Here is a 14,060-nt window from a genome sequence, read left to right as displayed (position 1 = left end):
TTGTTATTTAATCTTAGTGACATAAAATTTTCTTTTCTATTGTATTAGAATGATATTTAATATTGTGGACTACTCTTCCCAAGGGGGAAGAAAACCCTAGAAACAACATAGTCTTAAATCAAATCAACTTAATTTGCAGGCTTAAAGGTACAAAACCTATCGCTCACTACTTCAGGGCTAATTAAGAGTTTTAAACTACATCTTCATTTTCATTATTCAAGTTTTGTGAATCCCTATTCATATGAGTATCATAATGGTACTCTTAAACACACAGTTCACAAGACCTAGAATACTAAATTTAAAATTCAATTTGGTGCAAAAACATGTTTTTGCATGTATCTATCTAAAGAAATGAAATCTCCAGGTAACGATTTTCCCCAGGGCCTTAAATTTTTAGAGTTTATCTTAGAAAAAGGCAAATGATATTTCTGTATAATTTTTCTATTTTAGTACTAAACCACTGACGTGATAAATCTTTCTAAGTGGAATTTGGCTTTCAAGCAGGATCAACGTGTGTTTGAATCCCAACTTGCTACTTACAAGCTATATAGTATGATCATTGATAAGTTATATAACCTTTCAAAACCTCAATTTCCACAGCATATGCAAGTTCCCAGGCTCAGGGTCAAATTGCAGCTACTGCTGCCAGCCTACACCACAGCCACAGCAACACCAAATCCAGGCAGCATCTGCGACCTACACCACAGCTCATAGCAATGCTCGATCCCCGACCCACTAAGCAAGGCCAGGGGTTGAACCCACATTCTCATGGATACTAGTCGGATTCGTTTCTGCTGCACCATAACAAGAACTCCCCGGTCTACAGATTTTTGAGCCACTGAGTAACAGCAGCTTAACACAAAGTCAGCTACACATAAGGGAGCCAAAGAAGAGTATAAGGGAATTTGAAAAGTGTTGAAATGCTTTTCAAAGTTGTGTTACTCAATAAACAAGTTATAAATGAACAGTCAATAACTTCATGTTTGTATCACTTCTTCCTCATGGCTTTGAGGAAACAGAGGAACACATCACTGTGACCATTTTAACCACTGACAGTAAATATGCTATACAGGAACTGAATGCATCAGACTACAAAACTGATGTGAACTGTGCGACAGAAGGCACGCATATTAAGCCTTTCTAAGACGGCAGAAATAACTCTGATGGCTTGTTCAAAATTAGTTTGACTGCATGCTCATATCTATCCTAGATAATAAGCAATACTTTTGGGGAAGTGCTCAATTCCTTTTTAATCACTTTGTACAGTAAAGTACAAAGCGCCTACCTATTCCCACATCACTTCTTGGCTCAGTTTGGCCACTCTGTCTTAGAAGTTCCTTCTGCATGATTCTCTCTGGTCTTTGTTTATGTTGCATACATCTCCTTAGTTCAATAGTCTCAACCCTTCCTTCCCACTGTTACCTTCAGCTTTAAAAAAAAAACAAATAAAATTCTACATTTGCTGGAGTATTTATTTCATTAAGAAATGAAATAAATGCCTTTAATGTGCTAGGATTTTTTATAGGATCATTATTTTCTTATTAATATTCTACTGATTTTTTTTTTTAAATTTAAGTACAGCTGATTTACGATGTTGTGTTAATTTCTCCTATACAGCAAAGTGACTCAGTTATACATATATACATGTATAATGTATAAGATATACAATACATATATATGTATACACACTTTTAAAAAAAATATTTCTTTCCATGATGGTTTATCAGAGGACACTGAATATAGTTCTCTGTGCTATACAGTAGGAATCTTTTGTTTACCCCCTCTATGTATAATACCTTATATCTGCTAACCCCAAAATGCTGCTTGGGTTTTAAGTGGTCTGTTTCAGGACTATTTCTCCCCCAAATTCTGTCATTTTTAATGTGCAGTACTGCAGATTATGAGGTTTTTAAGGCATATATATTTAAATATTAGACAGCTAGAACTTGTTTATTTTAAAATTCTAGAGAAGGCTTTCCTGTTGTGGCTCAGCAGTCATGAACCCAACTAATATGAGGATGTGAGTTTGATCCCTGGCCTCGCTCAGTGGGTTAAGGATCCAGCATTGACATGAGCTGTGGTGTAGGTCACAGATGTGGCTTGGATCCTGTGTTGCTATGGCTGTGGCATAGGCTGGCAGGCGCAGCTCTGATTCGACCCCTGGACTGGGAACTTGCATATGCTGCATGTGCGGCCCTAAAAAGCAAAAAAAAGTAAAAATAAAAAAATAAAATTCTAGAGAGACCACTGTTTCATACAGAAGTAAAGCAGTGAAACAACTGTGTATTTTATAAGGACAAATTTTATATTTTAATATAGCTATGAATATCTTATATTAACTAATAATCACAACATTTTACTACAGTTTAATATAGCTATTCAACACAAAATTAAATAATTTTCATTTTTCTTTAAATAACTGATACATGAAAGATACTTACTGGCTGAAGCCTGAGGTTGCATGCGAGGTATTCCTCCATTTGGCACTTGAAAATTTGAGTCACTTCTGCTGCTTTTCACTGAGTCAACTTGTGTATTAGATGTCCGGGATAGGTTTGGAAGACTGCGTCTTAGTTTTTCTATGACAACAGAATTTTAATTAAAAAAAAAATCAAAACATTCTTTCAGATGGAGAAAGAATTAAAATATTAACATTCAAAAGTCAAATTCTCTAAGTGTTCTGCATATTTTAAAAGAGCTAACAGGAAGTACATGTCTTATTAAAAAAAAAAACAACTCAATACAGATTCTATAAATGAGGAGAACCTTTAAAAAGAACCATAGGTGTTCCTGTTGTGGCTCAGCAGGTTACGAACCCAACTAGTGTCCATGATGATGCCGGTTCAATTCCTGGCCTCCCTCATAGGTTAGGGATATGGCGTTGCTGTATAGGTCTAGCTTTGATCTGATGTTGCTGTGGCTGTGGGACAGGCCGGCAGCTACAGCTCCGATGTGACCCCTAGCCTGGGAACTTCTGTATGCCGTGGGTGCGGCCCTACAAAAAGAAATAAAAAAAGAATCATAAATTATTTAAATCAAAATCTATACACAGATCACTTTACAAATGTAACAAAGCAAAGCTAACATAATCGAGTACAATTAAATTTACTTTCTCCTTTACTTTTGAACTGACTCAGTATTACTAAAACTCAGTATTACTAAATTCCTGATCTACATATCTGAAATACAAAACCTTGGTTAAAAAATTTTTTTATATTGAAATATGAAGAACAACTTTCTTCCAGACATTAGAGTTACCTTCGTTTTTAACATTGGTTGTCTGTAAATCTGTGGGGTGGCCTTGAAGTGAAAGGCGAGGTTGCTGTAAGCGGCTAATCATAGGTTGTGGGGACACTCGACTATATTCTATTCCCCGAGCAGGAGATCGAGAACGAGGTGAATTTCGGGGTGACTGCTTAGGTGAGGGTCGAGGTGAATTGCGTGGTGATGGTGAAAACCTGTTAACAGCAGGGTATACTGCATGATGCATATTGTCATCTTCATCATCTAAACTTTGTGCATCAAGTTCTTGATCACTAAAAGTACCCCGTCTTGTAGAATTGCAAGATGAACCAGAACTGCGCCGAGACGTGGTGGCTGCATATTCTTGCCGGAGACCTGATAATAATGAACGTGTTATTTTATTTCTTTAGTTATATTTTTAAACATTTAAGTATTTTTAAGGTTTAAAAGCAAAAGATTATCACTGAGAAATTCAAATAGGATATAAAGTAAAAGGAAAACCCCCTTTATCTTGGACCTCCCCACAGATAAAGATGCATACATCACAGCTAAAAGGCTTTTTTTTGGTTGTGTCCCTTAAATAACAGCATGTGGAAGTCCCTGGGCCAGGGATCAAACCTGAGCCACAGCAGTGACAACGCTGGATCCTTAACTTGCTCTGCTGAACCACCAGGGAACTCCCTAAAAGGCTATTTTTAAATTGCATTAAATTCATACGTGTCTGCCCAATTTCAACATTTCTTCTTGAATCCAAAATTTATATTAAAAATAGAACCATTAGTTTAAAAATATTTCCACTCCAAAAGACAATAACCTAAATTTGAGATTACTATTAAAGGTAAACTGGAGGAAAACAACTGCTGTCCAACAGGGTAAAGACTAAAACAGTGAGGATCTACATGGGAAAAGAATCTGAAAAAGAATGGATGTGTGCACATGTATGACGTGAATTTCTTTGTTGTAGAGTAGAAATTTTCACAACATTGTAAATAAACTATACTTCAATAAAACTTTTAAAAATGAGAGAAAAAAAGAATAAAGCAGTGAGTAAATTAACTCCTTGAATACTAAAGTCCTTGGATTAATCTTACGAAGATAATAAAGGAAACTTCTATTCCACTCAGGAATTCAATACTTGGGAACAAACATGATTTCAGTTGCTTTATAACCCAAGAGACTTCAAAAAAAAGGCTTACATTATAAGCCATCAAGTAAGAATTTTCAAAGGCGTCCCTTATTTATCTTGATACCTCCAGAAACACCCAAGCAACCTTAGGAGCCCTTCAAACAGTATAAAAACTTCCAGAATGGGAAAAAAAAAAAATGTTGATACATATTCAATGAGGAAAAAAATTACAACTGAAAAAGTACAGAATATAGATAATATTTTGAGGAACTCCTGCCAACTATTGGAAGTTTAATGACAGTGGTATAAGGTTCCCAAAGTAGTGGATGAGAATCATACCACGGTATCTGTAAAACTACAGATTCCTTGGCCCATCTAGCCCTTCAGTCAGGTTTGGGGAGCACTGTAGTAAATGACAAGTTACTTAGTATCGCGATACAGCAAACATGGCCCTAAGTCACCCAGTGAGAAGAGCACTGTTTTAGAAAAGAAAAATCTGGATCCTGCTGCAGGCTCTCCACTAACGAGGGGATCTTAGGGAAGTCACGTCTATCATGAGGCTGTGTTTGACATCTTAGAAATGAGGACTTCTTTGGGAGTCCTCATTGTGTCTCAGTAGGTTAGAAACCTGACATAGTGTCCATGAGGATGTGGGTTCGATCCCTGGCCATGCTCTGTGGGTTAACGATTCAGCGTTGCTGCAAGGTGTAGCAGAGGTCACAGATGTAGCTCAGATTCTGCAATGTCATTGCTGTGGCGTAAGCCTGCAGCTGTAGTCCTAACCTGGGAACTTCCATATGCCATAGGTGTGGCCCTACAAAGAAAAAAAAAAAAAAAAGAAGGAAGGAAAGAAATGAGTTCTCTTGTGGTGCAGCAGTTTAAGGATCCGGTGCTGTCACTGCAGCAGCTCAGGTTGCTGCTGTGGTGTCTGATCCCTGGCCTGGGAACTTCCGCATGCTGTGGGTGTGCCCCCCTCCCCCCAAGAAAATTGAGGGGGCTTAACTAGGCAATAGTTCAAATCTGTTACTCTCCATTTTTGCTATCAAAAAAACTGGAGAAACAACATTGTAAAAAGGAAAATCATTCTCTTAAAAAAAAAAAAACTGGTGTTTTCAAGGAGGTATCACATTTTTAGCATCTTTTTTTTTTTAATTTGTCAGGAAAAGAAATATGTGTGTATGTGGATGGCTTAAAAAGGATTACTGAAATAAGGCTAAAATTTCTATTATGTTACCAGCACACAATATGAAAACTACAGCACATAGCTAGTTAATTTCCAACAAAATACCACAGTCTAAAAAGTCAGGGTTAAAAGAAGTGAATGAGTTTACTCAAAGTGATAATTAGGCAGCATACTTTATTCTTTTTTCATATCCATAACAATAACTAGCCTCTCACTAGCTGACAATGCCGTACTTCCTATGAGGAGTTATCTGCACGAAGTTATAGAAGAAAACGGTAACATGTTAGTTTTTAGGGCTAAAGACAAAATAAGCACCAAGCCCTTCTATCTTTCTAAGGGAAGCTGTGTGAAAATGGGAAATAAATTAGCAGAGTAAGAAACATTCTGTAACTTCTTAATGTTATAGTTAGATAAGACTTACTACATATTTAATTTTAAAAAGAGCCTAAACAGACAATTTTTCAACTCAATTATAGCACTGCTCCATTACCTCAGTCAACTGTCAAAATTCTAAAATCTGTGCTTAAGGATCTTTTCATTGTAAAGATAAAAGGGATCATTTTTTTTTCTTCTTTTTTTGGCCACATCCTTAGCATGTGGAAGTTACCAGGCCAGGCATCGAATCTGAGCTGCAGCTGCAACCAACTGCATATCTGTGGCAACGTTAGATCTTTAACTCACTGTGCCAGGCCCAGACCACAGAGACAATGCCAGATCCGTAATCCTCTGCACCCAAGTGGGAACTCCTAAAAATTCCCATTTTTAGAGAGACTGCTTCCTTCACGTTAAGCCTATGGCATTTTACAATAAAATGTACAGGCAAAAATAATACTATCACCATTATCTCACATTCTGAAGAGAGCCAGGGCACTGATGAGCCCTTGAAATAGCATGAAAAAATTTGTGCATATGCGTATTTTGTGAATGACAGGGGACAGCACTTTTATCAGATTCTCAAAGGTATCTGTGACCCAAAAAGTTACAAGGACCACTTCGCAAAGCATACCACATGCTTTATTTATGTCACAATTTCAATTTTCTCGTAAAGGTCCTTTATATAGACTATACCATACATTTTAAGAAAGATGATATTCGCCCCAAGGAGAAAAAAGTGGTTTTGGGGGTGTGTGAAAAATCTTAGCTATTGTAATAGTTTGTGCCTGTTACAGTGCACAAAGAGATATATAGAGCATATATCATCTGTGGTATTAAAATTTAATGGGAGTGGGGGTAGGTAAAAAGGAAGAAAATGTCTAGATAGGCTCCTTAGGAGGGCAATAATGAAGGAACAATTGAGAAACCCTGGTCTACACTCAGGAAAGAGAGAGCACTAGAGTAATGATTACAGTAGTGAGTTACGGTGCAGAGTAACATGGAGCGTATGATCACCAGTCACGGAAGCATAGCATCATAGCCTGCTTTTCTTTGCTCCTCACACAGCAAACTGCTCTACATAAAATGGACCGTAAAAACAAGTTAATGCACAAACCAGTCCACATGTTAAATAAGCCTCTGAAATTTCAACATTTCTACTCTTACATTACTATTCAACAACACTGTTTAAGACATATTTAATAACCACAACAAAATTATGCAGTAAAGACATGAACTTTAACAATTAAATACTTACTTTCTTCTTGCATCCGAGCTAGAATCTGCACATCAGTTACATCATTTAGCTTATAATTGGATCCAATTGAATCTTCATCTAATTCTGAAGCACTTAACTCACTGTCTATAGAGGACTGAGGACTGAGTGGAGGATTTCTGTCTGATGAACTTTTCAAATTACCTTAAAAAAATAATTCAAACTTTGGTGAAACAAAACTGAATAAACACTGTTGCAATTAACTTGATATTACAGCTTTAGATTCAGTTCATTGTTTTTTTTTTTAATGACTTTTATTTTTTTCCATCATAGCTGGTTTACAGTGTTGTCAATTTTCTATTGTACAATAAGGTGACCCAGTCACACATACATATATACATTCTTTTTCTCACATTATCATGTTCCATCATAAGTGACTAGTTAGAGTTCCCAGTGCTATACAGCAAAATCCCACTGCTTATCCATTCCAAAGGCAATAACTCAGCCTCTTGGCTAAGATCAAGTGTAGTATTGGTTCATGTTATTCTGCCTTTTCTGTTCATAAAATTCCCAAATATTGAAATTAAAACTTGACTTGATTAAGAATAAAGAGAGCTAAAGAAACTCCTTCGTCATATACAATGACAAATACAAAACACGTTTTTTTCTATCTATAGCTTATCTATATTCCTATGAAACAATTAACAATTAACTTTTCAATACAGTATCTGGTAAGTAATTAATGTTCAATAATAATACATTCTAGAAGATTTCAACTTGTATAAGGTAGCCAATGAAACTGCTCTATAATGTGGTGTTTCCTCCTCCCCAATTCAACCATTAGCAAAAACCATCATCTTTTCCCTTGAATAAAAGCATCTACTTTTCCTAAACAAGAAAATCATAACTTGAGGAAAACCAAGATTGCTTAGAGACTTACGAAGAAACCAAAAAGGAACACTAAGCTCATTTCTCCTACATTACACCATGTTTATGAAATCTCTTGTTAAACTAGTAATAGGGATCTAAGGAGTTCTCTGAAGTTTAGTGGTGAAGCACAAAGATGGGATGAAGAAAATGACTGACTTAAAAACAAAACAAAATACATTTCATAACTCTAAACCAAAAAGTGGAAAGAAGACAGGTCAGAGGAATAAAGGATAATACAGATCCAAAAGAGTCTAACTTTCTTCTAAGGAAATGCTTTCATCAGATCATCAACTTCTAGCAAAAAATTTAAAAATCCAAAACTGTCACTAATATTTCTAATGCAGATCTATTTGAAATCTTGCTTTCTAGAATTCTCCACCGTAAGAGTCAGCTCCAACATGAAAGGCATGTAAGAAGAGCAAGAAGAATACAAAATAGTTAATATTATCAAAAAGAGCATAGTACACATGATAGGAAAAGTACTATAAGATCAGTCTTGAAAAGTACCCGAATAAAATTCTTTATATTAAACAAATATGGCATATCAAACTTTTGAGTTTGACAGACATGGGTGAAATAAGTAGAAAGCAGGCAAACTACTGCATTTGGAGTGGATAAGCAATGAGATCCTGCTGTATAGCACAGGAAACTATATTTAACCATTTGTGATGGAATACTATGGAGGATAATGTGAGAAAAAGAATGTGTGTGTGTGTGTACATATATATATGTATATATGAATGACTGGGCCATTTTGCTGTATAGCAAAAATTGACAGAACACTGTAAATCAATTATAATAGAAAAAATAAAAATCCTTAAAAAAAAGAGTAACAACCTATGTACAAAGCAACATCAAGGTCAATAAACTGAATAGACTAGGGAGTAAGCACCTCAAAAGTTTAAGGTAGTTAACAGTACTTTTAACTTTGGGCCGCACCTGAGGTACGGGGAGGTCCCCAGACTAGGGGTTGAATCAGAGCTGTTGCTGCTGGCCTATACCACAGCAACGCTGGATCCGAGCCACATCTGCGACCTATACCACAGCTCACAGCAACACCAGATCCTTAACCCACTGAGTGAAGCCAGAGATTGAACTCGTGTGCTCAAGGATACTAGTTGGATTCATTAACCGCTGAGCCATGACGGGAACTCCCGATACTTTAACTTTTTAGTAAGTTATAATAATTCATTGTAACTATAGTGGGAATAAGAATAACTGAATGGGTGAATTCTAAAGAACAGTAAACTACAGAGTAACAGTCTCAGTTACAGAACCACAGTAGAACACTCTTCCCTCAATTTATAGCAATCTATCCCTCCTTCCATATCATTTAGGTACATTCATACACAATCTTTTACTACTAAATACAATATCAAAGCTTATTAAAATTCCCGCTAAAACAGTTTTAACTCTGTAGCTTTTATAACCCAAACAAGATACTCAATAAGCATCTCTTGCTTAAAAGAATCAAGCTTGTGACCCTATTTAATCAAGCCAGACTAAAAAACTTTTACATACACACCAAAGAAAACTTTATGGATGTAACCTGCTTTATCTGTATCCCTGATGCCTAGTACAGTACTATCTGGTACTAAATAGCTTCTCAATGATATCTTCTTAATCAGTTGCAGGTTTCATAAATAAAAGAACTTGAACTACGAATGAATAAGTTATGTTCTGATGCAGAGCAGTAAGTTAAAAACTATTTCTTAATTACTTTGTATCATTTTCTCCTTACCTGAATTTCCAGGAAGTATTAGCTGTTTGACTATAGGAGGTCTCACTGGGGTTGAGGATGGAGAATTGAAACCACTGCTATATGGACTACTGGCATTTGGACTGTAAGGACTTGTGTAACTCATGGAGTTGAAAGGATTATTGTACAAATTCTGCCTCTTGAGAGCTGCATTAATGACAAGGGGAAAATCAAATAGAAGAAAAGGTTAATAATATTCCAAAAATTTTCCTATTAGTAAATCCATTAAGTCATAATCTATCTAAATTTAAATACAGAAACATTTCTATAGTAGTGGGGAAAATATATCACTTTAATAATGCCAACAAAGTATTTCCATTCTTAAGTTTTGTTATGCAAATAAAAGAGTAGCCAAACCAAACAGTAACAGTATCATAGCAAGAGTATCTCCTCAATAAATTATTAGCCACTAAACTAAATAAGTTCCCTGTTCTAGGAACTGAGATCCTAAAGTTAGCCAATGCATACGATGGTCAAAAATAAATAAATAAATAGACAGATAAAAATAAAATGAATATAAAAGCATATTTGTGCTTTCTCATTTTTCTATAACAAATACATATTGCTAATTAAAACAACAACAGCAAAAAACTGAAATAATGAGTTTTAAAAATAGCCTCTCCAAAGTTTGGATTTTTGAAAAAAATAAAGCAATATTGATTATTTAGGCCAGGTTAGGATCAAATATACAAGAATCCTCTTTTTAAAAAAGAGAAAAAGCCTTTCTCTCCCCTCCACCTCCTCCTAGTTTTCTGGGCCAGGGAGAATACTGTCAAAAGAAGGAAAAAATTTTACGCTATGCATATAAGATCATAAAAATAGTGCAAAAGTAAGGCTAAAATATCACATGCAATTACATACAAAAATTAACACAAAGTATTTTTCTTTCCTCTACCATATTCTAAAATCCACAGCTTATTCAATATTTATGACCATCAGCAAAGTACCATACAGAATACATACATAAATGTGACATGGCACTGTTTCTCAAGAGGCCTATAGCCAAGTAGTGCAGGCAGAAAAAAACCCAGTGATTTCAAGGCAGAATGAAATGAGTACTATCATAAAGGTGCAAAGGGACTAATGGAAATGATGTAAAGGAGTGATTCATTACAACTGAGAGAAACTAGGTACGGCTTTTTGGAAGGAGAGGCACTGGAGCAGTCTTGTGAGGATGAGTAGAATCTGACAGGCCACTGAAAAGGCCAGAAACAGTTTTCATCTGTGTTTATAACATAAACAAAAGCAGTGTCTTGAAAATGCATAGGATGTCCAGGGAATGAGAGTGAGTATCTAGAAAGGTAAAGCCAGGATGAGGGACAAAATAAGAAAACCAGCTGGGGCCAGGTGACAGGAGGCCTGGAACCCTAATACTATGCATAGGAGTCTGAATTTTGTTCAGTAACAATGCTAACACTATCAGGGACTTCTAAGCAAGAATGATATGTTCTAATCAGCTTAGGGAAAAAAAAGAACTGATGGAAATTCTGATGTTAAATAGATTAGACTGAACTAGGCAATAAAGGTGACTGAAGAAGAAAGAAGTAGAAGAAGGAGAAGAGTATTAAAAGCTAGAAGGGATTACTAAATGGAAAAAATAAAATAAAATGGTTCTGAAGTTTCTGGTTTGCCTACCAGTGCAGAGCACTGGTTTGGGGAAGAGGAACACATGTTTTCGGTTCAGTTTTTCTATTTAGTTGGCCAGTGCAGAGTAAGTTGGACAGGATAGTTTTATACTTATTCACACCATGAGACAAGATACACTTGAACATATTTAGTATGTAGCAGATCTCAGAGATATCAACCTGAGCAAAAATGGGGTGTTCATTCCTTCCTATCTCTTTATAATTTGATCTCCTTTGAAGAGTATTCTCTATTTGGTTATTTATTTAATCAGTAGCATTTCAAGTCCTCAACTCTTTATCTTCTCACTTCAAACCATATTCTTTTTCCTAAGAAACCTTTTTCATACCCACAACACTGGTTACTGTCTATATTCCCCCAAATCCTCATATTTATATTTCTAGGCCTAAGTTTTCCTGAGCTTTAGTCTATCCCATATAGGCTGTCCATTTAATGTATCCCCTGAGGATATGGCAAACACATTCCAGAGCCAACATGTCCATATCCAAATTTGTAATTTTTGTCCTGAAACAAATTCTCTTCCTGGGGTCTCTATTTCAGAATAACTTTCATCCTATCACAAAAGCTGTAAATCTAGAAATCACTCTTGATACTTTCTTCTCCCTCATTCCTTCATATCTGGTTCATTCCTTTTTCCTTCCACACATTTTCATCTCTACTGTGACCCTTTCCTCTCAAGACACACACCTCAGCTATCAACCCTCCTCAAAAGCATCCCATATTTAGCTCTCTCCAACCTCCTCTCCATACTACAGCTAAGCATGACCTTATCAAAGTGCAAATCCATTCATTTCTTCCTGCCCACACACACTACACCCTTGAATAAAACCCTTCAATATCTTCCCATTGTTTTTATTTATTTTTTTGGTAGCTCAGGTGATACAGGTTCTTTTTCTTTTCTTTGTTTTTTGGAAATATAGCTGACTTACAATTTCATGTTAGTTTGAGGTAGTGGGATATGCGTGTGTGTGTGTATACTTTTTAGATTTCCTTACTTTACAGGTTATTACAAAATATTAAATATAGTTCCCTGTGCTGTACAGTAGGTCCTTGTTGGTTATCTACTTTATATATACAGTAGTGGGTATATGCTGATCCCAGCTCCTAATTCAGCCCTCCTCCCCCTTTGATAACCATAAATAAATAGTCTGTGGGTCTATTTCTCTTCTATAAATAAGTTCATTTGTATCTTTTTTTTAGATTCCACATATAAGTGATATATGAGATTTGTACTTATCTGTCTTACTTCACTTAGCGTGATAATCTCTAGGTCCATCCATGTTGCTGTAAATGGCATTATTTCATTCTTTTTTTATGGCTGAGTAATATTCCACTGTATGTATGTACCACATCTGCTTTAGGTTGTTTCCATGTTTTGGTTATTGCAAATAGTGCTGCAGTGAACACTGGGGTGCAGGTATCTTTTCAAACTATGTTTTTCTCTGGATATATACCCAGGAGTGGACTTGTTGGATCACATGGTAACTCTATATTTAGTCTTTTAAGGAACCTCATACTGTTCTCCACAGTGATTGCACCAATTTACATTCCCACCAACACTGTATAAGCGTTTTCTGTTCTCCACACCCTCTCCAGTGTTTATTATTTGTAGACTTTTTGACGACTGCCATTCTGACTGGTGTGTGGTGATACCTCACTACAATTTTGATTTGCATTTTTCTAATAATTAGTGATGTTGAACACTTTTTCATGTGCCTGCTGGCCATCTGGTCCTCTGCCCATATATTTTTTAAAAAAATAAAGTCCCAAACCTTTACAATTGTCTCTAAGGCCCCACAGAGTCTGGCTCCTATATATCTTTCTGGCCTTATCTCAGATTTTTCCTTCCTTACTCTCCTCCAATCCATCTTGTTCCAGTTCCTTACATATGCCAAACTCGCTCCCACGGGCCTCTCACAGAGTCTTTGTACATGCTGTTCTCTCCTCCGGAACATTGTACTCCCTTTCTCGCCTCCCCCTTTAGCCCACTTAAATTTTCCTGAATCTTTAAGACTTAGGCCAAACAACACTTTAAAGTAAAATTCTAATTTCTCCAAGCTCAAAGATCATTCTTTTATTACTTGTCACCAGTTATAAGAATTATTTATATTGATATATTTCCTCCACTAGATGATAAAACTCCAGGAGTGCAGGTACAGTGTTAGTCTTTATTCATCATGTATCCTCTACCCTTTCCCCAACCCCTGATACATAACAAGCTCTCAATAAATATTATGGGGAGTTCCCATTGTGACACAGCAGAAAAGAATCCAACTAATATCCCTGAGGATGTGGGTTCAATCCCTGGCTTCCAGGAATCTGATGTTGCCCTGAGCTGTGGTGTAGGTCACAAACACAGCGTGGATCTCATGTTGCTGTGGCATAGGCCGGCAGCAGTGGCTCTGATTCAACCCCTAGCCCGGGAACCTCCATATACATGGGAGCAGCCTTAAAAAGGAAAATAAATAAATAAATAGTAAAGGAATATATGCATGAATAAGGAATAGAGATGATACTGGACATCACATGGCTGGAGGAAATCATCAAAACAGAGAAATGGGGCAAAGGGAGGCCTAGGCAGACGGAG

General features: G+C 36.3%; 1 protein-coding gene across 2 annotated transcripts in view; it reads right to left on the bottom strand.

The window, feature by feature from the left end:
* SLAIN2 (SLAIN motif family member 2) overlaps positions 1-14,060 on the bottom strand; it is a 79,167-nt gene that overhangs the window by 30,840 nt on the left and 34,267 nt on the right. For both annotated transcript variants that reach the window (XM_005666635.3, XM_003356917.5), the window contains exons 3-6: positions 9,812-9,976; positions 7,183-7,344; positions 3,259-3,618; positions 2,442-2,579 (exon numbers count right to left, since the gene is read on the bottom strand). In XM_005666635.3, the coding sequence (XP_005666692.1) occupies positions 2,442-2,579; positions 3,259-3,618; positions 7,183-7,344; positions 9,812-9,976 (825 nt within the window). The remainder of the gene's footprint in view (positions 1-2,441; positions 2,580-3,258; positions 3,619-7,182; positions 7,345-9,811; positions 9,977-14,060) is intronic.

This window comes from Sus scrofa, chromosome 8 (genome assembly GCF_000003025.6).
Source record: "Sus scrofa isolate TJ Tabasco breed Duroc chromosome 8, Sscrofa11.1, whole genome shotgun sequence".
NCBI classification, from domain to species: domain Eukaryota; kingdom Metazoa; phylum Chordata; class Mammalia; order Artiodactyla; family Suidae; genus Sus; species Sus scrofa.
The sequence above is the reverse complement of the archived record's forward strand: the minus strand, read 5'-3'. Positions and strand labels throughout refer to the sequence as shown.